The sequence below is a fragment of the Hyperoodon ampullatus genome (assembly GCF_949752795.1).
Source record: "Hyperoodon ampullatus genome assembly, chromosome: 12".
NCBI lineage: Eukaryota > Metazoa > Chordata > Mammalia > Artiodactyla > Ziphiidae > Hyperoodon > Hyperoodon ampullatus.
In genome coordinates, this window is record NC_136925.1 from 40,194,171 (window position 1) to 40,220,925 (window position 26,755).

Consider the following 26,755-nt stretch of genomic DNA (forward strand, 5'->3'; position numbering starts at 1 on the left):
AGCTTGTCTCAGGCCTCAGCAACAAAATAGGTGACCTATCTGCTGCTATGCTCCTGACCGATGGGGAGAAAAGTCACTTGGCCTTTCATAATTTTTGAGAATATTGTCACCTAAAGCACTCCAGCAACAGTCCTGAACCCCACTGAGCCAAAAAAAAAAAAAAAAAAGAAACAAAGAAAACAACCATCTGTCTCAGGAAGCCTGGCACACACTGCAAGATTAGTCAGATCAAACAGACCACAAAACTCTGCAACACAGGCAGGGAAGAAACCCAATCTCAGAGTAGAAAAATGATGGAGACATTTACAGAGATTCATGTAAACACTAGAAAGAGTTCATGAGCACCAATAAAATATGTAAATGAGCTGAGGAAGAGAGTGAGCACTTGTGGTGGAATCTGGCCCCCAAAGATCCCCAGAACCTGTGAATATGTTGTCGTATGTGTGTGATTAAGTTAAGGATGTTGAGATAGGAGGATCATGCAGGTGGGTCCAATGTAATCACAGGGTCTTTATAAGAAGGATGCAAGAAGGTCAAAGGCAGAAGGAGATGAGATGATTGACAGTAGAGGTTGAAGTGATGAGTTTTGCAGATAGGGAAGAGGCCATGAATCAAAGAATGCAGATGACCTCCAGAAACTGGGAATGTTAGGGAAAGGCTTCTCCTCTAGAGGAAGGAACATAGCCAACATTGATGTTAGCCCTCTAAGATTCATTTCAAAATACTGACTGTGAGAACTGTACAATAATTTGGTTATTTTAAGCCACCAACTTTGTAGCAATTTGGTACAGCAGGAATAGGAAACTAATACTCCACTCTAGAGACCCCAATGAATGTCTTAAATTAGAAGGCTGACTGTAAGACAAGTCTACACATATTTGAACAAACTCTACAAATGTAAGAACAAAAAAGTAAGAGATGGAAAATTTGAGGGAAAAGATAAGATATTTGGAGGATAGATCCAAGAGACCTAACTGGTATTAAGTATTGTGGAAGGAAAAAAATGGAAGAGATGGAGGAGAGGCAAGAATTAATTTGCCACAAATAGAGAAAGAAATAACTTCATTTAAACACATGCCAAGTGCAGGCAGAACTGATGAGGAAAGACAAACACCTGGACACACCTTGATGCAATTTCTGATCTCTGAAGCAACATTAGAAGTGTTGTTTCTTTTTCTTTTTGTGTGGCAAAAGCGAAATATCTTTGCTGTTGATCTTTCCTATTGTAAAAACACTGCATCTCGAATGTTAAAAAATCAGACACTATAGATAAGTATTTACAAAATAAAAATTACTTGCGAGTCCATCACTCAGAGATAACCACCATTAACACAGTCAACAGCTTGACTCAGGTATAACTGACATTAAAACACTTACATACTTAGTTTATAATTTGATAAGTTTTGACATACGTTTGATCCATGAAACCATCACCACAGCCAAGACAATAAACAGATTTGTCAACTGCATAGTTTGCTCCTGTCTCTTTGTAACCCGTCCCTCCTGCCCCTATTTGCCTCCTATCTGCCCCATCCCCAGACAACCACCGCTCTGTTTTCTATCACTATAATTAGTCTGCATTTTCTAGAATTTTATGTAGGTGGAATCACATAGTATGTATTCTTTTTTGGTCTGGCTTTTTCTCTTAGCATAATTGTTTGGAGATGCATCCAGGTTGGTGTCTGTATCAGTAGTTCTTTTATTTGTTTTTATTTTTCTGTGTGTGCTATTCCAGGTCTAATTATTCCCTGTTCCTAAGACTAGACTCTTTTTAGTATACTACCCAATGCCCTGTGAATTATGAGGCTTTTCCAGTCTAGTTGGTGGGAATAGGCATTATTTCTGGCTCTGTGTGAGATCCAAGTACTGGTCCCACTAATCTCTGGTACTTCCCAGAGCCCTGAGTAGTTTCCTTACATGCGAAGCTGATCAGTGCTCTGTTGAATACTTGAAGGGGCTGCTCTGCAGGTGTCCAGAGCTCTCTCTGTGTACAGTTCTCTCATCTCTGGTCCCTTCCCTTCTAGCTGCTTTGGTCTCCAGGGGTTCTCTGCTCTATCTCCTCCAATCCTCCAATCAATGAGTCTCCCTGGCTCTGTCTGGGTCCCTCCTCCCTGTACCACAGCCTGGACAAGGTACATGGCCTTACAGACAGGAAGATGGGGAAATCGTAGGGTGCACTTCATTTATTTCCCACCTCTCTGGGATCACTGTGCTTCACTGTCTCATGTCAATGCCTTGAAAACTGTTCCATGTACTTATCCTATTTTTCAATTGTTTCAGGCAGGAGGGTAAATCCAATCCCTTTTAATCCATCTTTCCCGGAATGACTGTTAACGTTTGAATACATATCTTCCCAGAATTTTTATCATGAGTTAGTGTACAGTTTTTTGCTTTTGTCTGTATAGCACCTTTCTTTCCCTTTTCAAGTAACATGACCCTTCTCCCTCTTCTCATGGAGAACCACTTCTTCCACATTCCAAGGTTCTCAAATGGACCAGACAATCAGAGTAACTCCTCACCTTATAGCCACTGAGTGCATGTGACTGAGGTTGGCTCAATCATATACAAAGTCCTCTAGTTACTATGATTAAGAGGGGCAACTGACTGAGCTGGGAGAAGTGAAATTCTTTCTTGTGATTTTTCCAGGTGGATGTAAAGACAGAGTGTTGTCTTTCTTCCTAGATCAAAATTTCTAAGGATGTTCTCCCAGAATTCCTGGCAGCCATGTCTGCCTTATTTGGAAAAAGCATCTTCGCAGATGTAATTAAGGATCTCAAGATGACATATCATTGTTCATTATCCAGATGGTCCTTAAATCCAGTGACAAGTGTCCTTATAAGAGAAGACATGGAAGAGAGGCCAAGTGAAGACTGAGGCGGAGGCTGAAGCCAACACAGAGGCAACCACAAGCCAAGGATTATCTGGAGCCACCAGAAGCTGGAACAGGCAAGGAAGGGTTCTCCCGGGAGACTTCGGAGGGAGCATGGTTCTACCTACCAACACCTTGATTTCCGAGTTCTGGTCTCAAGAACCGTGAGAGGATAAATTTCTGTTGTTTTAAGCCTTCAAGTTTGTGGTGCTTTTTTTTGTTTTGTTTTGTTTTTGGCTGTGCCACGCAGCATGTGGGATCTTAGTTCCCCAACCAGGAATAATTGAACCCATGCCCCCTGTAGGGGAAGCATGGGGTCTTAACCACTGGACTGCCAGGAAAGTCTCTGTGGTACTTTGTTATGGAAGCCTTTGGAAACCCTGCAGGTAAAACTGATCTATGTTACGGTAAATTAGGAAGAGTGGAAGTGAGGAAAAGACACTATATTATCAATGAAGACCATACTTAAAAATTTAAGTTTTGGGGGCTTCCCTGGTGGCGCAGTGGTTGAGAGTCCGCCTGCCGATGCAGGGGACACGGGTTCGTGCCCCGGTCCGGGAAGATCCCACATGCCGCGGAGCGGCTGGGCCCGTGAGCCATGGCCGCTGAGCCTGCGCGTCCGGAGCCTGTGCTCCGCAATGGGAGAGGCCACAGCAATGGGAGGCCCGTGTACCGAAAAAAAAAAAAATTAAGTTTTGAATATTACAGACAGCTTGAGAACTGTCTGCAGATACAAGAAAGACACCAAGTTCTTGCAGACCAGAGCAGGGCACAGAAGAAGAACGGCAGAAGAAGGATGACTGAGAGGAGAGAATCTGAATATTAGTGGGACAAAACCCATATCCTTTAGCCACCCTGACTGAAGGTCTCAGCAGTTCCTTAGGATAAAGTACCGAAAGCTGTTAGCAGAATCATATTGTGTAACATTTGTTGTCTGACACATACATATTTGGGTTTAAGTTAAGGAACAGTAAGTTAATTACAACTGAATGTTTATCTACCCATTTTATTGATAAAGACCGGAATTAAAAGAATCACCTCCTACTTTATTATTGATAGATGCCCGAACTGGGAGGCTGTCAGTTGAGAACAGTGACCAAAATTGTGGTGCCAAGGAAGAAGATCGGGGCCTAAAATGAGCTGTTCCCATTTGAGCAAACCACTCATTGTTATCATGCCTGTAGCCCCTCAAAGGTGCCATTGCTGTGCTTTGTATAAAACACCCACGTCTGTTAAATCTTTTTTGTTATTAATTTTTTTAAATTGGAGTATGGTTGCTTTACAATGTTGTTAGCCTCCACTACACAACAAAATGAATCAGCCGTACACATACAGATATTCCCTCCCTTCTAGGTTACCACAGTGCATTAGGTAGAGTTCCTTGTGCTTGCTATGCAGTATGTTCCCATTAGTTGTCTATTTTATACATAGTATCAATAATGTATGTGTGTCAATCCCAGCCTCCCAATTCCTCCCACCCCACCCCTTTCCCCCTTGGTATCCATACATTTGTTCTCTAAGTCTGTGTCTCTATTTCTGCTTTGCAAGTAAGATCATCTGTACCACTTTTCTAGATTCCACATATATGCGTTATTATACGATATTTGCTTTTCTCTTTCTGACTTAACTTCACTCTGTATGACAGTCTTTAGGTCCATCCATGTCTCTGTAAATGACCCAATTTCATTCCTTTTTATGGCTGAGTAATATTCCATTGTATATATGTACCACATCTTCTTTATCCATTCCCCTGTCAATGGACATCCACTTTTGTTAAGTTTATAAAATATTTCTGTCTCTAATACCTATAGACATTTCCAGCGGAAAAAATTTAAAGAATTCTTTTTTCATGGGCGTAATATACTGTCTAAGTAGCCCTGGCATTTCAGAGGTCAAATGAAGCTAGGTGGAGGCAAAATGTGTTGAAAATGTTTATAAAATTGAAGATCCCTGCTTGTTTTCTTGAAGTCTAAAAGTGCCCGTTACCACTCTGGATATGTGCGCTTTCAGTGATGTGACCACAGTGAGGGAGCAGGAACAAAGACTCCTACCTCCTCCTCCTCCTCCTCCTCCTCCTCTTCTAGCTCCTCATCGCCTTCGGCCTCAGCCTGATAGTCTTCTGTTTCTTCATCATAATCGTCCATAGTTAACTCCCAGCCAGCATAGTGGAAAGGTTCTGTAGAAAAAAAGAAGAAATAGTTGGGAAGGTATTTTTAGGATAAAAGCATATTAGCATATGACAGTAGCCAAAGATTAGGAAAATTAATTATAGGGACTGGTCTCTTAGCTTAAATGTGTATGCAAACAGGCCTTCACAAATTCTTTAAGTGACAACTGGCCAGTTTGGTCAGTGCTGTTTGTGCCTCATGGCTGTTCTGATTGGTGGGTGCCTGCACTATGACAGTTGTTAAATATTTTAAATATCATCCCTGGATATACTGACTGTTTTGCTTCACAAACCACAGGCTTTAAACTTTCACAGTACTTTTAATAATATTACCTGCTCATGACAATAAATGTTATGATTACAGACAGCCCTTACTTTCCATGGTCTCAATGACTTTTTGAAGTAGTTCCTCTGGAGTTTTGTCAGCAATCTCCAAGTTTAAAACTTGAGTAAAAGAGTCACGGATTGCTGTTTCCATCTGCCTCCAGGCGGAGTAGAAAGATCTGACACTCTCTTTAATTGGCTCCATTTCAGGAACATCAGGATAAGCGTCTTCTGGAAACTCAGGTAGTACAACTTTTGAGTAAAAGTTAAAGGAAAGAAAAAAGAGCCTTCAAGCATTATATCTTTAGTCATATTGCCAAAATAACTTATACTTTATACTACTTTAAAAACATTTGGGCTTCCCTGGTGGTACAGAGGTTAAGAACCCGCCTGCCAATGCAGGGGACACGGGTTTGAGCCCTGGTCTGGGAAAATCCCACATGCCATGGAGCAACTAAGCCCGTGCGTCACAACTACTGAGCCTGTGCTCTAGAGGCCACGAGCCACAACTACTGAGCCCTCGTGCCACAACTACTGAAGCCCGCGTGCCTAGAGCCCATGCCCCACAATGAGAGAAGCTACCGCAGTGAGAAGCCTGCTCACCGCAACAAAGAGTAGCCCCCGCTCGCTGCAACTAGAGAAAGCCTGCATGCAGCAACGAAGACCCAACGCAGCCAAAAAAACAAAAACAAAAAAACAAAAAATACCCTGGACTCAGGGATGAGACATGTCCCTTATTTAATACAGTGTTTTGGCATTTCTGTTACTTGTAGACAAATGCAGTGGCAATGGATACAGATGGAATAGTCTTCCTCTTAAGCAAGGTCAGCAGCTATGCTTCTTAATTTAAAAAGTCAACCCTACCACTTAGTTACTTGATAGTCGAAGCACATGATCAACCCTTAATCAACAACACTGAACATCTGTGCTCCAGAATTTAAACTTTGAATTGTTTGCTACTTAAATCTGGTCAGGCTTCTGGATAATGGGGTGGCAGGAAGCGACTTGCAAAATGTTCAGTGGTTGCTCACTCCAGGCTGCCCAGCCTGGTCCTGACAAATCAACATGGTGAGGTTAGGCTTTATTTGAGAGAGATGCATTTGACTGGAGAAAACTTGATCAGACCATGGCATTGGTTTTTAGATGGCCGTTAAGGAACCACTGGTCTTAGGGACACACTATCTGTGCAGTTGTCATTATGAGCGCTGCTCTTTATATACCCTAGGTGTCTGCTGTCCCCTGTTCCTTTTCCTTGAATTACACTCCTTGTGATGGGTTCAATTGTGCCCCCCCAAAGATATGCTCACATCCTGACCCCTGGTACCTGTGAATGTGACATGAATTGGATACAGGGTCTTTGCAGAGGTAATTAGTTAAGGATCTTGAGATGAAATCATCCCAGATTTAGGGTGAGCCCTAAATCCAATGACTGGTGTCCTTGTAAGAGGAGAAGATGCACAGAAACACACACACACACACACACACAGAGAGAGAGAGAGAGAGAGAGAGAGAGAGAGAAAGAGAAAGAGAGAGAGAGAAGGCCATGTGAAGATGAAGGCAGAGACTGGAGTGATATAGCTACAAACCAAGGAACACCAAGGACTGCTGGAGTAACCAGAAGCTAGGAAGAAGCAAGGAAGGATTCTTTCCTGGAGATTTCAGAGGGAGCATGGCTCTGCCAATACCTTGATTTTAGACTTCTAGCCTCCAGAACTGTGAGAGAGTAAATTTCTGTTGTTTTAAGCCACCAACTTTATGGTAGCTTGTTAAAGCTATCCTAGGAAACTGATATATTTCCCAATAGTCTACTTGAAAACAAGCATTGGAGAGCAATGTGGAATTTAGTGAAGATTTAGCAAGGGAGAGATGGAGAGACTTTATTCCACACACCCTGTGACAGACACTGGTGGTAATTCACCCAGCCTCTGTTCCTCTTCTTCCTTCCTGGCAGACCTGTGCTTTTGTTCCAGTGTTTACCCTTCCCCACATGGCTAAGGGAGTGGGACCCTCTCTCAAGCTCCAGGAATTTATCCTGATTGGTTTAAGCCCCAAGTGCTGGTTCCTTTCCTTCTGATATTTGGGGAGGGAATGTAACTATTGATTTTGAGAGTGTTAAGATTCAGTTTCACTTAATTTGAATTAGGAATCCTGAGCTCTGGTCTTTTCAGAACATAAGGCAGACGAGGAAAAAATCTCTAAGTTCTAGTCTGGTAATGATGATGTTGAAGCATCAACTATGAGGCAGACTCTCTGCTGGGTGCTTTAAAGAAATGTTCTTATCCCTATAAAAACTCTGCTAGGTAAATCTTCCTAGCCCTGTTTTACAAATGAAGAACTTAGGTGCAGGATAGCAGCCAATGTGCAATTTTTAAAATGTTAATAAGATCAGATTGACCACTTGCACTTAGAGAAAACTCCATCTCCATAAGCCTCTGGCCTCTGCTTTGCTCTCCAATTTCATCTCCCATCCCCCTCTTGCTCACCATGCTCCAACCACATTCAATTTCTTCCTTGGCCATGTGAAGCTGTGCCCACCTCTGAGCCTTGGCAGTGGAGGGATCTTTGCCCAGATCCTCTCAGCGCTTTTGTCTTGCCTCAAATATCATCTCAGATGACACTCTTCCTTGACCATAGTGTTTAGTGTTGCCTCTTCCAAACCACCCCCGTGGTCTCTACCTTGCTCATTCATTGAACAAACACTTATTGAGTTCCTGCTATATCCCAGGTACTGGTTTAGTGTCTTCATAGATTTTTCTTCATGGCACTTAACACAATCAGAAATTATCCTAGTTATTTACTTGTTTATTCTTGTTCTTCACCCCACAGAATGATGGCTCCTTGAGGGTAGGGATCTTGACTGTCTTGGTCACTGCTGAGTCTGTACTACCTAGGGCAGTGTCCGTTGCTTTGCATCGCACTTAGAAGGACTTCAGTAAATACTTGTTGAAGGAATGGATGAATTTCCCGATGTTTATTACTAGCTGACTCTATTACATGTCCATGAAGTGCTTGGAATGAAGCACTGTGATTTGAGCCAATGGTTACTCTAAGCTCATGTTCTTGCATGTAACTGGCCTATACCTAACCAGTACATAAAGAAAGCAAATTGGGAATGGGAAAAGTGATTAACCAGCCTCAGAATGCATAGGTTATTGCCCTTCAAAGTGTCGATTCTAAGCAATACATGTGTCATTCCATTCTAAGGCTAGAGTGACGACAGGATTGAAATGAGACTTCAGTCATCTTATTTGACAGAGATAATGATTATCTTGTGGCCCAAGACAGAAGCCAAACGTCAAAGGAAAAGATGTGTTCCCAAGCATGAGATATAAAAAGCCTGCTTTGGGTATGTGTTAGTTTCCTGTAGCTGCCAAAACAAATTATCACAAACTTGGTGGCTTAAAACAACAGAAATGTATTCGCTCACAGTTCTGGAGGCCAGAAGTCAGAAATCAAGGTGTCGGCAAGGCTGTGCTACCTCTGGAGGTTCTGGAGGAGAATCCTTCTGCCTCTTTGACCTTCTCCTGGGTACTGTCATCTCTTGGCTGAAGTCTGCATCACCCAATGTCTGCTTCCATCTTCAAATTGCCTTCTCCTCTGTGTGAGAGTCTAATCTCCCTCTGGCTCTCTCTTATAAGGACATTTATGATGGCATTTAGAGGCCACCTGGATAATCCCACATAATCTCCCCATACCAAGATTCTTAGGAACTTCCCTGGTGGTCCAGTGGTTAAGAATCCGCTTTCCAATACAGGGGACGTGGGTTCGATCTCTGGCTGGGGAACTAAGATCCCACATGCTGCAGGGCAACTAAGCCCGTGCGCCACAACTACTGAGCCCGTGCGCTCTACAGCCCATGCGCCACAACTAGCGAGAAGCCTGTGCGCCACAACAAAGAGCCTGTGCACCGCAACAAAGATCCCACGTGCCGCAACTAAGACCCTATGCAGCCAAACAAACAAACAAATAAATAAATATTAAAAGAAAAAAAAGAAAGATCCCTTAGGGCTTTCAAAGCCTCATTAAAACAAAACAAAACAAAAAATTCTTAATTTAAGGACTTCCCTGGTGATCCAGTGGTTAAGACTCTGCACTCCCAATGCAGGGGGCCCAGGTTCGATCCCTGGTCAGGGAACTAGATCCCACGTGCTGCAACTGAGAGCCTGGATGCCGCAACTAAAGGATCTCACATGCCTCAACTAAAAAGCCTGCATGTTACAATGAAGATCCCATGTGCTGCAACTAAGACCCTGCACAGCTAAATAAATAAATAAATATTTTTTAAAAAGATTCTTAATTTAGTCACATCTGCAAAGACCTTTTTTCCAAATAAGGTAGCATCTACAGGTTCCAGGAATTAGGATGTGGACACACATTTGGCAGCCATCATCAGCCTACCACAGGGAACTCTGGATAAAGTAAAAAAAAATTCCAAAAGTAATGGATTTATGTTAGACAGGGTAGTTTTTTTTCCTTTCTCTTTTTTATTTTGGTAAAATACACATAACATAAACTTTACCATCTTAACCGTCTTTAAGTGTACAGTTCAGTGGTGTTAAATACATTCACATTGTGTGCAACCAACACCACCATCCATCCTCATAACTATTTTCATCTTGTAAAACCAAAAACTCTATACTCATTAAACAATAAGTCCCCATTCTCTCCTCCTCCCAGCCCCTGGCAACCACCATTATACTGTCTGTCTTTATGATTTTGACTACTTTTAAGTATCTCATATAAGTAGAATTATATGGTATTTGTCTTTTGATGGCTAGACAGGGCAGTTTTAAGTGAAAAAAAAATTGCTTACTTAAGCAATTTACAGGAGAAGACTGTGAAAAAGGACCCTTGGATGGAAGAAGTAATCACTAGTTAAACCAGATGCAAGCCCTTCTGTGAAACAGAATATGGTTTAACAGGGACGAAACAGACCCACGATTTCACAGATGCGAATTGCTTCTGGAGAAGCCCAGTCATGTCTACAGAGCTGGCTAGAACTGACCCTGAATGGAGTAGGCTACTGGCTTTAGAACATCCAATTTAGGTCGCCTGGGGGAAATAATGAGATAAAAAGCAATGACATTAAATTGTCCCCTAATCTGTTACATTATTAAATACCAACTGTGAAACATTGGGGATATTGGAAATCTGGAAACATTTAATGGACATTTGTGTCATATTTAATGGATGTCAGTTTCTTTTATTTCTTTTGATATTTTATGGCCTGTTTCCTTGCAAAAGGTAGGTGGGTGGGAAGATTGTAGTCAGCCTAATTGGTTAAGTACTCAAGAAAACAATGAAGTTTCTGGGTGAGAGTTCAAGTCAATAAAGGTGTGGGATTCTTAAAAAGGAAATTGGGTATTTCACCCTATTAGCTCTTCTGTCTGGCACAAAGTTCTGATTTTATACTTACTGTCCCATAAACCTAATGTCAATCCCTGTAGTAAAAACGATCTATGTTAAATTTGAGCTTTCTCATTGTAAAAATTCCCCTTAGTCCTGGTTCTTTTACCAGCTAACAGCAGGTTTTCATCCCTTAATTGCTCCAGGGCTGGCATCTAGCTGCAGGTATCTGAAAACCTTTAGTTTGTAAGAGTAATTTCTAATTCAATGTTAATTGTGCTCGGAAGCATTTTATGAGCCCCGCTTCCACCACAGTGAGGTACCCTGTCTTGCTGCTTAAGCCCACTCTCCAGCCCTGAGAGTGACTTTTGTTGGAAATCTGTAAGATTCCTTCTTGCCCTGCCCCAACCCACCAAACTGGACCTCTGAGGAGGGCTGGCTTCACGGGTGTACGAGCTGTGCAGTTGCTCTAGATCTCTCGCCCAGGATGGCCTCATACTTAGTTTACTGCACTTTGGTTGTCATTTTGAAATTTTTTAATAATTTTATCTTTGAATTGAGTTTTGTAAGCAAAATCCAAAGGGACTCCAATGGGACAACAGGGCAGGTGTGTGAGCAGAGATATGCACGATCTGTGTCTGCCATTCTTTGCTTTCTCATTCTCATGAGTGTTCCTGATGCTCCATCATGAGCACAGAATTCTAGGAGACCCACCATATGTGGGAGTAAGTGTGACTTAGTGGCTTGGGGTGGGGAGGATGCTGACAGCCCTTGAGAGATCGTGGTCTCCCTTTGAACTAGAACTTGCTCCAGATGCAGAATGAAGGTGATGGCATTCAAAGAGACATGAATGACCATGGAACCTCATCACATCCCTTCTTACTCATGTTACTTTCCTGTATCAGCTAAACTGAAATGATGTGGGGCTCATAAAATGCTTCTGAGCACAGTCAGTACTGAATTAGAAACTAATTTCACAAGCTAAGGTTTTCAGATACCTGCAGCTAGATCATTTCGGCTAGACTGAAAATGATGACACAGAAAGAAAGGAAAAGATAGGGCAACCCAGAGTTCTTTTTCCTTTCAGTCTTTCCTTTCTTTAATCATTGGGAAGCTAAAAGTAGAGAGCATTGCTAGAATATATGCATATTAGGAAATGAAATAAGAAGCTGAGTTACTTTTTTTTTTTTTTTTTTTTTTTTTGCGGTACACAGGCCCCCCACTGTTGTGGCCTCTCCCGTTGCGGAGCACAGGCTCCGGACGCGCAGGCTCAGCGGCCATGGCTCATGGGCCCAGCCGCTCCGCGGCATGTGGGATCTTCCCGGACCAGGGCACGAACCCACGTCCCCTGCATCGGCAGGCGGGCTCAACCACTGCGCCACCAGGGAAGCCCCTGAGTTAGTTTTGTGTATGAAACTGACTTAGTATTCTGGTAAGAATAAAATACATATGCATGTACAAGCTGCAAAATACAAATTGTGTAGTTTCAACGATTCTGCATATGAGTTAAGTGCTCTTAACGTTTGCATTTAAAAGTGGCATTGGTCGGGCTTCCCTGGTGGCGCAGTGGTTGAGAGTCCGCCTGCCGATGCAGGGGACACGGGTTCGTGCCCCGGTCTGGGAAGATCCCACATGCCGCAGGAGCGGCTGGGCCCGTGAGCCATGGCCACTGAGCCTGTGCTCCGGAGCCTGTGCTCCGCAAGGGGAGAGGCCACGGCAGTGAGAGGCCCGCCTACCGCAAAAAAAAAAAAAAAAAAAAAAAAAAAAAAAAAAAAGTGGCATTGGTCAACATAAAGATGAATGGTAAAATTCATGCTAATAACTTAAAATTTTAATTTTTCTTTACTTAGAATGACATCAAATAGCAAACAAAAAGTACTATGACAAGTTAAAAGAGAGACCATGGAAGAAAAGAGCTTTATATTTTCGTACTTTTAATGGCTCTTTTCCCCTACTTTTTGGACACTGTGCCCCACAAATTATATAGCAGGCCCTGCTTCTGAGTGTCAAGCCCCCGGGCAGAGCAGACTCAGCTTTCCTTCCACACTTCCAGCCATATGATTTGGACTAACTGGCTGTACTCTGGGGGCACATCTCTCCATTCCCAGCCTGCTTCCATTTTATACCATATAAACACATATATACACACATGCACACACATACATGCCAATGGACAAGAGTGGAGTTAAGGATACGATCCTTAATAAAGTCTAACCTGATTCATGTTCCGTTTCAGGGACCTCGAAAACTTCAGCCCCCTCAGGTAAGGACCCCCTGGTCTCCTCGTCTACCTCAGGGGCCTCAGACTCTTCGTGAAGTTCAGACTCTTCACCTTCAATCTCCTCATCAGCCTCAGCTTCAGTTTCTTCTGCTTCTATAAAAAATGAGAAGAAATAAATTATTTAGATTAAGTCAGCAAATATTTAATTGGGAATGACCCCTGGAGCATGAGGCTTAATGAGAAAGATAGAAACAGTCTCTACATATTGTATCTATTAAAATGCAGTAGTAAAGGATGATAGTAATATGCTCAGAGTGCTATGGGAGCACCGGCCTAAGGATTCATTCAAAACGGGGAAATGCATATAGCATTCCCAAATATTATAACAGTACAAGACAGGAAACAGCCCAAGTGTCCATTTAAAAGGGAATGGCTATACCTGCACTGTCTGATATGTAGTCATGAGCCACATGTGGCTATTGAGCACTTGAAATGTGGCTAGTCCAAACTGAGATGAGCTGTAACTATAAAATATACAATGGACTTCAGAGACTTTGTATGAAAAATTGAATGTAAAAATATATCAATAATTTTTACATTGATTACATGTTAAAATAATAATTTGGACATAGTGTATTAAATAAAATATACAGTTGGCTCCCTGAATCTTGAGGTTCTGTATCTGTGGATTTGACCAACCACGAATTGAAAATATTTGTTTTAGAAAGTTCCAAAAAGCAAAATTTGAATTTGCTGCATGCTGGCAACCATTTACATTATATTAGTTATTATAAGTTATCTAGAGATGATTTAAAGTATATGAGATGATGTGTTTAGGTTAAATGCACATACTATGCCATTTTATATATGGGACTTGAGCATTCATGGACTTTGGTATCCGTGGAGGTCCTGGGACCAATTCCTCATGGATACCGAGGGATGATTGTAATTAATTTCACTTTTTTCTTTTAATGTGACTACTAGAAAATTTAAAATTATGTATGTGGCTTGCATTTTATTTTTACTGGGCAGCACTAGGCTAGACTATATATTTTCTTACAGCTAGTTACAAATAATAGAGTATGTTGATCAGTATGCTAAAATTTAAAAAACATAACTCCAAGTTTTACATAGTTGCTGATGACAGCTATAAGAAATAAATGCATAGAAGTCTTTGAGGAAGAAGATGGGGTAAATGGTGGTGTTAGAAAACCCATCTCTTCAATTCCCTTTAATATATTTTTTAAATTGACTGAACAAGGTATTTTCTATATAAAGATATGAAAAACTAAATGAGCTTGTTTTCTGGACTCTTGTGGGAATTATTCCCTCCCCTGCCCCCTGCCCAGTGAGTACTTTCCAAGAATCACATTCTAGTGGTATGAGATACCTCTGGCACCTGGATTTTTAATCTAAATTGGGGTGATTAAGCACAAAGGAAAAAGCATCCTGAAGTGTCCTTGTATCTTGAAATCTGACCAGGATTGACAAGCATGTGGCTTCCAAGTATGTGAGTTGGAATGTGGTGAATCTTTTGTGTTGTATGAAGGATTTATGGTGATACACACAAGGAGGAAGCATCATTTGCTGAATTCTACTAGGGTTAGAGATGAAGTTATATATACTCTACTCCAGAAACTCAAAATGTCTTTTAGCTGAGTATCTCTTATAGTAAAAAAAAACTTATCATATACCTCCAACATGCATATATTTGGTTATCTGTAAGTTGTGTTCTTATCCACATTAGGTACATTATAAAGTGTATATATAAAATGAATTTATATAATGATGCTGAAAAATGTAAAAAGTTTGAAAACTTTTTTCTAGAACCCTACTGGATAACGTGTGTTCCACGTGAGTCAGGAATGAACTGAAAAGTGTTCTAAGATCCTTGTACTATCTGTGATTTTTGATTAAGTGTATGTTGTATTAGTTATCTATTGCTTCATGTATATGTTGTATTAGTTATCTATTGGTTCATAATAAATTACCCCCAAAATTACTGGTTAAAATAACAATAATCACATATTGCCCTCACAATTACTGGGGTCAGGAATTTGGGAGTGGCTTAGTTGGTGGTTCTGGCTCTGGATTTCTCATGAAGTCACAGTGAATATGTCAATTAGAGCTGCAGAGGTCAATCTGAAGGCTTGACAGGGGCTGGCGGAGCCCCTTCCAAGGTGAACACTCAAAGCCAGAACCAAGGTCCTCCGGGAGTGGAGAGAAGCAAGGCCAGAAGTCCTGACCCACAGAATTGTGTGCAGAATAAAGATAGTGGTTGTTTTACAGTTTGGGGGTGGCTGGCTGCACAGCAATGGAACACTGAAACAGACTTTTACTCTTTTGAGCTACGGACAGCTTTGGCAGTCTGGTGAACCTTATGGATCCCTTCTTAGTATAATGCTTTCAATCTCATAAAATAAAATAAGAAGCCAATTATACTGAATACAGTTATCAAGATATCAAAAAATTTTGTGGTATAGGAAATGTGTGCATCTTTGCTAATGCATTAAATAACAAGAACTAGCAACTGGTTGAATAACTACCATAATTTTGGAATAGTGACACGCATAAATAAGACATCTAAAACTGGAATGGGATATGAAAATATCTTTGTTTCTATTGGTGATAAAGTCAAGGTGCTGCTAATACTATTGTGGTTTGTAGTCTATATTAATTATTAGGTGAGTAAAATACTAAATTTCAGTTAAGGGTTAGTAAAAAATAAAGGTATAATTATTTCCCCATTCAAATTCACAGACCTCTGAATTTTATCCCCAGGTTTAAAACTCTAATCTTAAAAGAAATTTTTAGAGTAAGTTCTATAATGGAGATGGAAGTTTAAGTATAAAGACAATGGGTGTAGTAAGAGTTTAGCTGTTTTTTCAACTCCTACAGGATCCTTTTAATAGAAGTAATTCCAACAGCCATGTCACCTGTGACAAGCGTAACCCTTAGAAGACGTGCTTCACATGCTGTCCTACTGTGTACCCCTCTTACAGGGTGGATGAGTAGGTATCTGTGTCAGGATTCCTTTTCCTATGAATCCAGTACTGCTGTGACTGTATAATTTATTATTCAAATTGGAACACTATGAGAATGAGAGGGAGGTCAAATCTGGGATCTGGGCATGAACCTAGACTCTCATGGGCAAATTGGGAAATATGGTCACCCTGTCTATAATTCACTGGAAATACTGCAGCTGTTGGCAGTCACAATACAAAATCAAATGGCATATAATTAATCATATAATCTTATGTTTGCCTTTTGCTTTCGCATTCATAGCTTCCAATAGCTTTCGATTTTCTTCTTCTATTCTCAATGTCTCTTCTTTGGCTTTTCTGAAATGAAAAGGTCCAAAATTTAGTTATCTTTGGAAATTCAGATATCTCACAATATTATAGAATTTAAGGCTTATAATGGTAAAACTAAAGAGTAGGTCATTTATAATATTCATTATACTTTTTACTTTATAATGTAAATGTTTAATTTACTCATACTGAGGCTAGTTAGATTTCAGAAATTTTGGGGTTTTTTTTTTTGGTAAGAAAAGTTGAAATATTGTATTTTAAAAACTTTGGCTATTAATTAGGAAAACTGGAAAAATTTAAAAAGGATTGTCTAACTCCAAGCTGGGATAATTTGTATCATTTTCCCTCTGATTAAATGAGAAGTGTTCACACATAGAGGTAAATGAAAAAAGGTATAATATAAAACTATGTATAATACAAATTTACTTTTGTATTTAAAATATATATAAATGATGATTAAAAGACAAGAATAAAATGAATCAAACTGTTAATACTAATTATCTCTGGATGGTGGCATTCTGAGAGTTTTAAATTTTATTTCACATTTTTTGCACTTTAAAAAATTTTCCATATGAATAAGTAGAAAATTTGTCAATTTACCTTTGTAACCAGAAAAATTATTTTCTGATTTATTTTCTTTTTAATATAGTAATGATGAAATTTAAAGAGACTTGGGATAGGGAAACAAGTATCTGGAGGGAATCTGTTTTTCATTAGGGTTCAGGGTCTAAACTTACTGCCTTAATGATGAAGACAGGTATAAGGAAAGTTAGTAAAATGATGGAGAAAGACAATATTTATTAAAAATTAAAACATGCATACCTTTGACCTAGAAATTCTGTATCTAGGAATTTAGCCCTCAAGTACTGGCATACTACTGCACAAAGAAGCAAGTATAAGAATGTTGATTGCATCTTTAAAAATAATATCCAAAAAACTGTATCAAGTATTCACCAACAGGGGACCAGTTAAGTAGAGTAGAACCCATCCATCTCAGCAGCCCACTCTGGGGCAGTCTTCTTCAGACCGTTCTATAGGTTGGTCATTCTCTCTTATTCAGTGCTTTTTTTTGTGTGTTCTTTTTCCCCTTTCTTTGAAAATCTTTAATATATTCTCTTCAAAGATATTACTACACCTCTCCTCCCAACAAGCGTGTTTCTTGTTAATAGGGGGTGTTCTCTCACTGTATTCTAGATACAGTCTGTGATCCAGACTGAGGTCGTGGTGTAATTCGAGTTCTCTTTGTTCATGCCCCAGACTTCTGAAACTACTGAACATTGTTTCTGCATGCCTTCCCTACTTTGTTTTGTGTGAACTGGCAATCCTTCTACTTACTTAGTCAGGTAGGGCTCTTTTGTGAGACTTTCCTCATCCAAAACCTGGGTACTGTATGCTGCTGCTAAGAATCTAAGACCTGACAAGAAGGAGGAAGAATTTTGCTGCCAGTTTCTAGCTACTTCTATATACTACTTGGATAGACAGTCAAAGACAAATGGTGATAACAGAAATTATTCTGCATTTGACTCATACATTTGGAAACTGATGTTGGAAAATCTAGAATTAGCATGTCTGTAGATATATGGCCAAAGATGTAATTCTAAATCCTGTTAATCTTATCTCTTTTCCAACCAAGTTGCAAGGCCTTTAAATGCATCTGACCATTTTTTTAAAAAAAACTGTTTTAAATTTCATTTTCTGCAGTATATGAGAAAAAAGCAACACAGAGAAATGGAGAAAAGTCTGCTTCAACCTGGGCAAGTCTTTGCCATTAAGAAGTTTATAAAGACATAACAATTTAGAATCAAAAGAAGTAAAAATTGATTATAGAGATAGCTCGGAAAATTCCATACAGTAAGAGGGAAGTGAAAGTTAAGAGTTGGGAGACAGTGGAGATGTCCTTTCCCTTTAAAAAAAACCCCTATAGATTAAATGTATTTTAAATTATCTACTTAAAATGTAGCAAACCTTCAGCCTAGAAATCACATGAACTTCATTTTACTGTTACGTTGATAGCTTCATATGTTCTTAAATATTTGACTATTTCTCATACACTGGAAAAAAATTAGGTAATCCCTTAAATCCTAGCAAATTGTAGCTCCATTTGTAACAGAACTTTTAAAAGCTAAAAGTAAATGTAATAAGTTTGTAATTATTGTCAATACTTTTAGTCAATTTCACAAACAATTTTATTAACTAATCTAAATTATACTTTATGTATTTTTGTGTTAAGTTCATAAAGGAACGGCCAATTTAGGTGAACAATGAACATCAAATAACAAAATCCTCTGACACACAGTTATCAGTTATCCTCCACCCCCTAACTAATATCCATCTCCCAGCTCCATAATTCCTAGAGTTTAAAGAGCTCTCCTAAGTCCCAGCACAAATTGCTAATATCTGAAGGGGAAAAGGAAATAACATTTGAGAAAGCTCCTATAGGTGCCATCATTAATAGTGGGAGGTTTAATGGGTTAATATAATGAAATTTAGTTTTTGAATGTCTCAGCCTTTAATGCTTGGAGAAGTAGGAATCTCAGTGGACAAATTAAAAATTTTAGTGTCTAAAGAGCTTGTTTCAGCAAGGAAGAACAATTAGCACATTAAGTCACTCTTTCCTTTTATACTTTATTTTCCAGTCTGAAGAACTTGATAGTTAAAGTTTAGTCTTGACCCCAGCCATGAACAGATGGAAGTGTGTCCACATTTTGAAATGTTCTTCATTGCACCCAGATTAGAGAATAAGCTCTTGATGTTGAACCTGTCAATTATAAATAAGTAGTCTTGTTCTTTCCTTATGTAGAACTTAGGCTTTGGATTTTAGTCATACCACACAAGTGTATTTTCACTTTTTATTATATTATTTCTTTCATTTGTGGATTCTAGTTAGCAAAATTATAATATTTAAGTCACAGATAAACATGGTAGAAAAAAAATATCTTCCCTGTGCTCATTTTTTTACAGTGTCTTTGGAAAGTAGATATTTGGTTTAGAATGTCTGATTTGGGGCTGTGAAAACAGCCACAACTCTGTACTTTAGAGATTATGGAAGTATTTGTGAAATTACTGTTTTTCTTAGAATTAGAACTGGATCTAGTTAGTAGGCCACCGTTTTGATGCTAAAGACATTTCATAAATATAAATTGTAAGTACACATTTAACAGCTATAAGAGGTTAATTAACCCAGTTTATTGTGCCAGGCAGATTTTACCTTGCTGCTTCTTCCTCTTTTCTTTTCTTTAGTAGTTCATCCAATAACCTTTCTAAAATCTTAGAGTCAATTTCTTGTTTATTCTCTAAATACAGTCTATTAAATAAATATTTTCCTGAAACACAGATAAAGAGAACAATGTTAATTTTGAAGCTCTATAAAACATAGTGAGATATATTTTTGGAAATTAACAATGAAAAGATTATTTCTGTCTATATCTAAATATATTTTCCTTTAAGCATTTATTTAAATAGAGCCCCGATTCTTTAAGAGACCACCTTAAATCCTTTTTAAAAGGTGTATATGGGCATGTCATAAATAACTAAAACATAAAAAGAGGTAGTATAATATATTCTCCCCATGGAAATTCTCTTTTCAAATATATTTCCTTAAGATGCAAAGTGACAGAATATTCTTGGCCCCCTCATCAAAGATTAGTTGACCGTATATGTGTGAGTTTACTTCTGGGCTCTCTGTTCTGTTCCATTGGACTATGCGTCTGTTTTTCTGGTGGTACCATGCTGTTTTGATTACTATAGCTTTATACAAAGTGACAGAATAATTAAAATTTAGTTCTCTATCTTTATGTACTTAGTATTTCCCATTTAAGGTGAAGAAGGACTAATATATAGTTTTGCCCTCAGCCTCATATATTTTTCATTTAGAAGTTACAATGCTGACTGGGATGGTGTGTTAGATTTTCAGCTCCAAAGAATAATTGTAAGGGCCTGCTGGAACATTAGGTGATCCCACACCATCTGTGGCCACCTACTCAGTGGATGGATGCCTCCTTTTGTGTACCTCTAGGTCATGAAGGGACCACTGGTGTGGTATTTGTACATAGGGAAGGTGGAGCGCTTTTCATTTTATATTTTAACTAAAAATATTATCAGCAATAAAAACTTCACTTTAAATTGACATGATAAATATTTACCAACCATTGTTTTCTGTGTCTGATAAACAGATGACTAAATCGGGTAGAATTCCTTTGTTGACTAAGACCATCCACAGTTCTTTCATGATAGGGTAGTTGTCCAGTATCCATCCTCCATATTTGGGGGCACCATAAAACCTATTCTTGTTTTCTTCAACTACCTGTGAAAAACAGCAAACTGAAATTACCATGATATCTACCCAAGTAAAGGATGCTACCTTGATATATTATTTTTGTGGACCTTAATCAAGTATCTTTTGAGTTTTTCTGACTTCCAGAAGGAAATAAAAAGACCACTTAATTTTAAAAGAGAAACTTAATTTTAAAGCAATAAAGCTATAAGTTTTAAAAGTTAAGAACAGGAAGTAAAAGCCTTTCTTAAATAAATATAACAATACATGCTTACTATATGTTATTCAGTATTACAGAATCCAAATCCTGATTCAGAAGGTCTAGGGTAAGGCCCAAGAGTCTGTATTTCTAACATACTCTCAGGTGACAATGGTCCTTGGTCCACTCTTTGAGTAGCAAGGTCCTAGCCCAGTTTGCCTTTTTTAGTGACAATGCTCTTCACTTCCCTTTTGCTTTTCAGCCTTCAATGTGAAAGGCTTCTACCTGTCACCCAATAATAATAACTTCAACACAAGTATGGAGATTAGATGTGGATCTATGAATATACCAATTCTGAAGGTTTTAAACAAGTTTGTGGGCCATCAGGAAATCACAGAATATTAGAAGTCAAAGGGGAAGAAATGTCAAGAAGACTGGTGTAACCCTCTGGCCTATGCAGAATTTAAGATTACCTGCTTTTTGAATTTCCATCTGAATGAAGAATATTTTGAAAAAAAGAATTTTAACACTTTGAAATATTTCACATAAGAGAATTGGGGGAATAAAAGCTATAATGAAGAAGTATAAGTGAAATAAGTTAGAGAAAGACAAATACTACATGATCTCACTTATTTGTGGAATCTAGAAAAAACAAATTCATAGAAACAGAGAACAGATTGGTGATTGCCAGAGACAGGGCTGGAGGTGGGGAAATGGGTGAAGGTGGTCAAAAGGTACAAACATCCAGTTATAAGATAAATAAATCCTAGGCATGTAATGTACAGCATGGTGACTATAGTTAATAATATTGTAGTGTATATTTGAAAGTTGCTAAGAGAATAGATCTTAAAAGTTCTCACCACACACACACACACACACACACACACACACACACACAAATGTAACTATGTGAGGTGACCATGTTAACTAAACTTATTGTAGTAATCATTTTGCAATATATACATATATCAAATCATTATGTTTCACATTTTAAACTAATACAATCTTATATGTCAATTATATATCAATAAAACTGGAAAAAATATAAATGGTTAATAAAAAATTTTACTAAGTTTCAAAGATATGAAAATTAAAACAACATCAACATATAATTTATAGTTTCCCTATCTCATTCAATTTTTTTGAAAAAAATTTAATGGCTTCATAGTATTTAGTCAAATGAATAAACCCTAATTTGTTTAATCATCCTCTTAATGTTAAACATTTATATAACTTATAATTTTTTTTTTTTTTTTCCGGTACGTGGGCCTCTCACTGTTGTGGCCTCTCCCGTTGCGGAGCGCAGGCTCAGCGGCCATGGCTCACGGGCCCAGCCGCTCTGCGGCATGTGGGATCCTCCCGGACCGGGGCACGAACCCGTGCCCCCTGCATTGGCAGGCGGACTCTCAACCACTGCGCCACCAGGGAAGCCCTATAACTTATAATTTTATTATAACATTGTGATGATATGATGGACATCTGCATATATAAGTCTTTGTCTAAGTATATATTTCTTTAGGTTAGATTCCTATAAAAAGTGTTTTTAAGTCAAAAAGAATAAAGGAATGAACATTTTAAAGGCTTTTTATATACATTGTCATGTTGCTTCCATAATGTCTATAACAATTTTCACTCCTATGTGACTATATCATTACAGCCTCACTAGTATGGATTGTTATAAGTTTTAAAAAATCTTTGCCAATTTGACAGGTAAGAAATTGTCTCTCTTTTTTTCATATTTTTATTGACACTTGAACATTAAAATTTTTCAGTTAACCATTTGTATTTCTTCTTTGATGAAATAATCTGTTTATGTCTTTGTCTGTTTTTTACATTGGTATTAGATTTACCTTGATTTGTAAGAAATCTTTATAATGAGGAATTAATGTGTCATATTTATTATAAATACTTTCCCCAGTTTGATGTTTGCTTTAAAATTTTGATTTTCATGGTGTATTTTTTAAGGAAAGGGAATCATTGTTAAGTAGCATCTTCATTGAGATTTTGCTCTAAGAGTCTTCCATGGCATTTGTGCCTAGAGTACTTGACCATTCTAAAATCATTTCAATATCACTACACTTTCTTCTAGGTAAAAACATGCCATTTTTACATTTAACAATTAATATGGAATTAATTTTGATGTAAGCTGAGAATCTAAATAGTTTTTTTCCTACCAGTTAATTTTATCAACACTATTAAATAATTCTTCCTTTCCTTTTGGGTTGTGATGTAAACCTTAGTATATATCCAGTTTTTTTTTTTTTTTTGTGGTACGCGGGCCTCTCACTGTTGTGGCCTCTCCCGTTGCGGAGTACAGGCTCCGGATGCGCAGGCTCAGCAGCCATGGCTCACGGGCCCAGCCGCTCCGCGGCATATGGGATCCTCCCAGACCGGGGCATGAACTCGTATCCCCTGCATCGGCAGGCGGACTCTCAACCACTGCGCCACCAGGGAGGCCCTATATCCAGTTTTTATCTATACTGAGGTCTGTTTCTGTGCCTGCTCTGTGGTTCTGTTAGTTCTTGTATGATTATCAGGCTTATAAACCACTGTAACATCACATTTTACTAGTTGGTAGAGCAAGTCTCTCTCTGTTATACTTTGCCAGCCTGTTCTTACCAAGTCCCAACTATTGGTTCTCCCAAATAAATTTTAGAGACATTTGTCAGTTTCCAAAATACCTTGACATTTTTATTATAATTGCATCAAATCTATAAACTAATCTGAGAAAGATACCTTAATAAGATTTTGTCTTTACATGTAAGAAATTAGTAATGACCTACTTTTAAAAATAGGTTTCCTACTCAGAGATCATGGAAACTGATGACAGGTAGAACAGTGTCCTGCATTGGTCTCTGTTCTCTTGAAAAAGACAATCTGATATGAGCTTTGATGTTAAAATCTCACGTGATTTAAACTCCCCCACAATCCCAGACTCACAGTTTACCATCTATTGACACTACTCATATTCCTACATCAGAAGTGTTTTAGTAGTACTCCCTGTAGATTTGTATCCTCCAGAATAAACTCTGGAAAGAATGGAGCAAACTATCAGTGAAGGGCAAGGATGGGATGTTCACAGTGCTAAAGACATCCCTGACTTGGATATCTCCTCCTTTGGGATGCTCTGTCTCACCTCCAGGACGAGATAATAGCCTTGACCTTCGTGACATTCCTATACCTTGTACATATCTAGTTACCACTTAGCACATGATAGATAATTATTGGATGCTATGTCAGCCTTCTCTACCTGACTGATAGCTCCTTAACGAAAGGCTATGTTTAATTCAACTCTGTGTCCCCAGGCTCTAGCACAGTAGGTACTCAGAATGTTTCTGAAGAAATAAATTGATGACAGAACAACCTGAAGAGATACAGAAGTTGAAAGATCTCTTTGGGAAGCTCAGAGGGGGATAACAACTTGCCTTGGGTATAGCCTGGGGCTCAAGGATTTCACCCAACGTGTTACAGAGTGGTTCTATACTCTCAGAGAACATTTTTTTTCTTCTCATGATTTTAAATTACATCATTTTCAAATTACAGAGAAATACATAAGTTCATTGAATGACCAAAACTGATTTGTTCTCTTTAACTTTTGCTCTGAATTCTTACCCAAGCGCTCTGTACAAAACAGATTCATATGGTCTTTATAAGCCTTCTGATTTGATATGGGTAGGACATAGTACCTGAGGCTTTATTTTCCCCTTAGATTGGAAAATCCGTCATGTGTCCATCCATCTCCCCCATGAACATGTTCAAGGTGGTTGGATGAAATTAGTTAGCTAGGGAGCAAAATTTGTCTTGGTTTACAAATAACCGGCTTGTAGATGAAAAAGTAACTTTGGTACTTGCTTCATATAAACTATCTTTTAACCAACTGGACTGAATTAAAGACAGTAAAAGTTAATGAAGAATAAACGTCAAAGCTATGAAATTATATTTCACATTTGTTGATAATTATTGAAAATTTATAAGCAACTGTTCACTGGGGTACATTACACATAACAATGTTGACTGTAAAATGCACATGAATTTGAAGGCTACATATTTCAACACTGTCATACAGGATTGTAAAATAATTGTACATATGCTAGGTTAACATTTTCTCTGTTACTGTGAAATCAATGATAAAAATAAAGAGCCTGGATTTCTTACCTCTTGGAGAACTTCGTCTAAGATTTCAGCAATTTTTTCATGTGGCTGTTCAAAGTTCATGTCTTTTGCCATTTTTACCGTCTCCTTTATTATGGAAAGAACTTCTGGATGATCTGCAGTTACCTCCTCTATCACATATTCTATTACATCTAAAGTAAAATAAATCAATAAATTAATGCCATTAATAATTTTAGTAAACAATGCTATTTGCAATAGAACATGATTGTAAAGATGTAACCCAAGGAAGTACTCTTCATGTTCCTGCAGCACGTGCCAGAAAAAGGGAGAAATAGACTGGACGGGAAATAAGTCAGGAATCACAAAATAACAGAGCAGTGGCTTAAAGCCAGTGCATCAGAATGAAAGTGAATGAGGCATGAAAAAAGTCATGTCAGGCAGGAGTCAAAACTCAGGAAGCCAGGGAGAAGACGTAGGAACCAAAGGCTTCCAGGGGTCAAGCTAAAACTTGGGCATCTAGGGAATGAGTCAGAAAACAAAATAAATACTTCCAATTTATAAGCATGAAACTAAATGGGACAATAAGAGGATGGGAGGTAGGCAAGTTGGAGGGGATGGAAGAAAGGGTGGCATAGGCTGGTTTTTGAAGTGTTAGACTTGATTCTTGTCTCATTGTGTGCTGAATGTTTCCTTACACGGCTGAGCTGGCTCACAGACTGGACCATGATGTAAACATTCATCCACTCCTCTAATGGGACATGAGATTGGCAGCTCCACCTGACTCCTCTACCTCTGCCTTTCCAATAGTGCCTCCTGAGCTGCCCCAAGGCTCTATCCATCAGGGTCTCCTGCCAGAGCCCAATTGATCCTTGCCCAGAAAAACCCCAAGGGACCTTTGAAGAGCAGCTGCCTGCTGCCCTCCCTGTCGTGAAGTGAGAAGTCTGTTCTCAGGGATAGAGAGAGCCAGCAGTTTCTGGAGAGCCAGAGTAGAAGAGGCAAGAACCCAAGATCTTCCTATAGCCAGGGAAAGAGGACATGAGGAGGCAGAAATAGCCAGGCAAAGGTACTAAATGTGCCAGAAGATGCTAGTGGCCTACCCAATATCTCCTTTTCCTTAGTAACAGAACCCTGATTTTGTTAGGGTCAGCAATGTGCCTAGCTAAAAACACTACATCTCCTAACTTCCCTTATAGTTTGGATGGCTGGTAGATAAGATGCAAGAAAAATTTGGGGAGGGGAGGCCATGAGTCATCTTGTTTTCTATTTAAAGAGGAATAACTCAGCTGGATGGAATGCCAATTTTTGTCCCTTGTCTTTTCCCTTTTCCTCCACACTGATATGATGGCTGGCATGCTAGCAGCCACCTTGTGAATTATTACAGTAGCCATATGCCAGGAATGGCAGAAAAGACAGATCTCCTATCTTCTCAATATTCTTGTTCAAAAAAACAATATATCACATGTTCTTTTTTCTGTGTTCCTGCATGTCTAACTGTTCATATTATAGTAGCCTTTAAGATAGAGTAAGTAGATATTAATAATACTTTTTAAAAAAGAAATCACACATATGTTACTCCTTCAAAATTCTAAAGGAACTATTTGTGATTTTTAGATCCACAGTCTAAGAGAACCAAATTACCCAAATATTAATTTACCTTTTTTTGAATCCAACATTAGATCCTGACTAGAGTCTTGTTGACTTCTTTGAAGTGTAGACATTTCACTTGTTTCTTTTTCATCTGTGAATAAAACTTTGTTAACATGTAAAGAACAGTATTTAAAGTGTAGGTGAATCCCAAAGAAGATTGTGGTATGGGCCCAGGGACCCAGGACTCATGTTCCCAATTTCTTAAAAAATTAAAATAACAACCATAATAGTCAAATAGGTAAACATATCTATCAGCAGTAGAAAATAAAGATAATGACTTAACTT

At 38.7% G+C, this 26,755-nt stretch overlaps 1 protein-coding gene across 1 annotated transcript in view; it reads right to left on the reverse strand.

Moving 5' to 3' along the window:
- Positions 1-26,755, reverse strand: part of AK9 (adenylate kinase 9) — a gene marked incomplete at both ends in the record, with an annotated part of 108,014 nt that overhangs the window by 41,877 nt on the left and 39,382 nt on the right. The window contains 7 exons of the mRNA XM_079716719.1: positions 4,921-5,045; positions 5,412-5,612; positions 12,922-13,074; positions 16,192-16,268; positions 19,447-19,561; positions 20,385-20,541; positions 24,866-25,014. Of these exons, the coding sequence (XP_079572845.1) occupies positions 4,921-5,045; positions 5,412-5,612; positions 12,922-13,074; positions 16,192-16,268; positions 19,447-19,561; positions 20,385-20,541; positions 24,866-25,014 (977 nt within the window). The remainder of the gene's footprint in view (positions 1-4,920; positions 5,046-5,411; positions 5,613-12,921; positions 13,075-16,191; positions 16,269-19,446; positions 19,562-20,384; positions 20,542-24,865; positions 25,015-26,755) is intronic.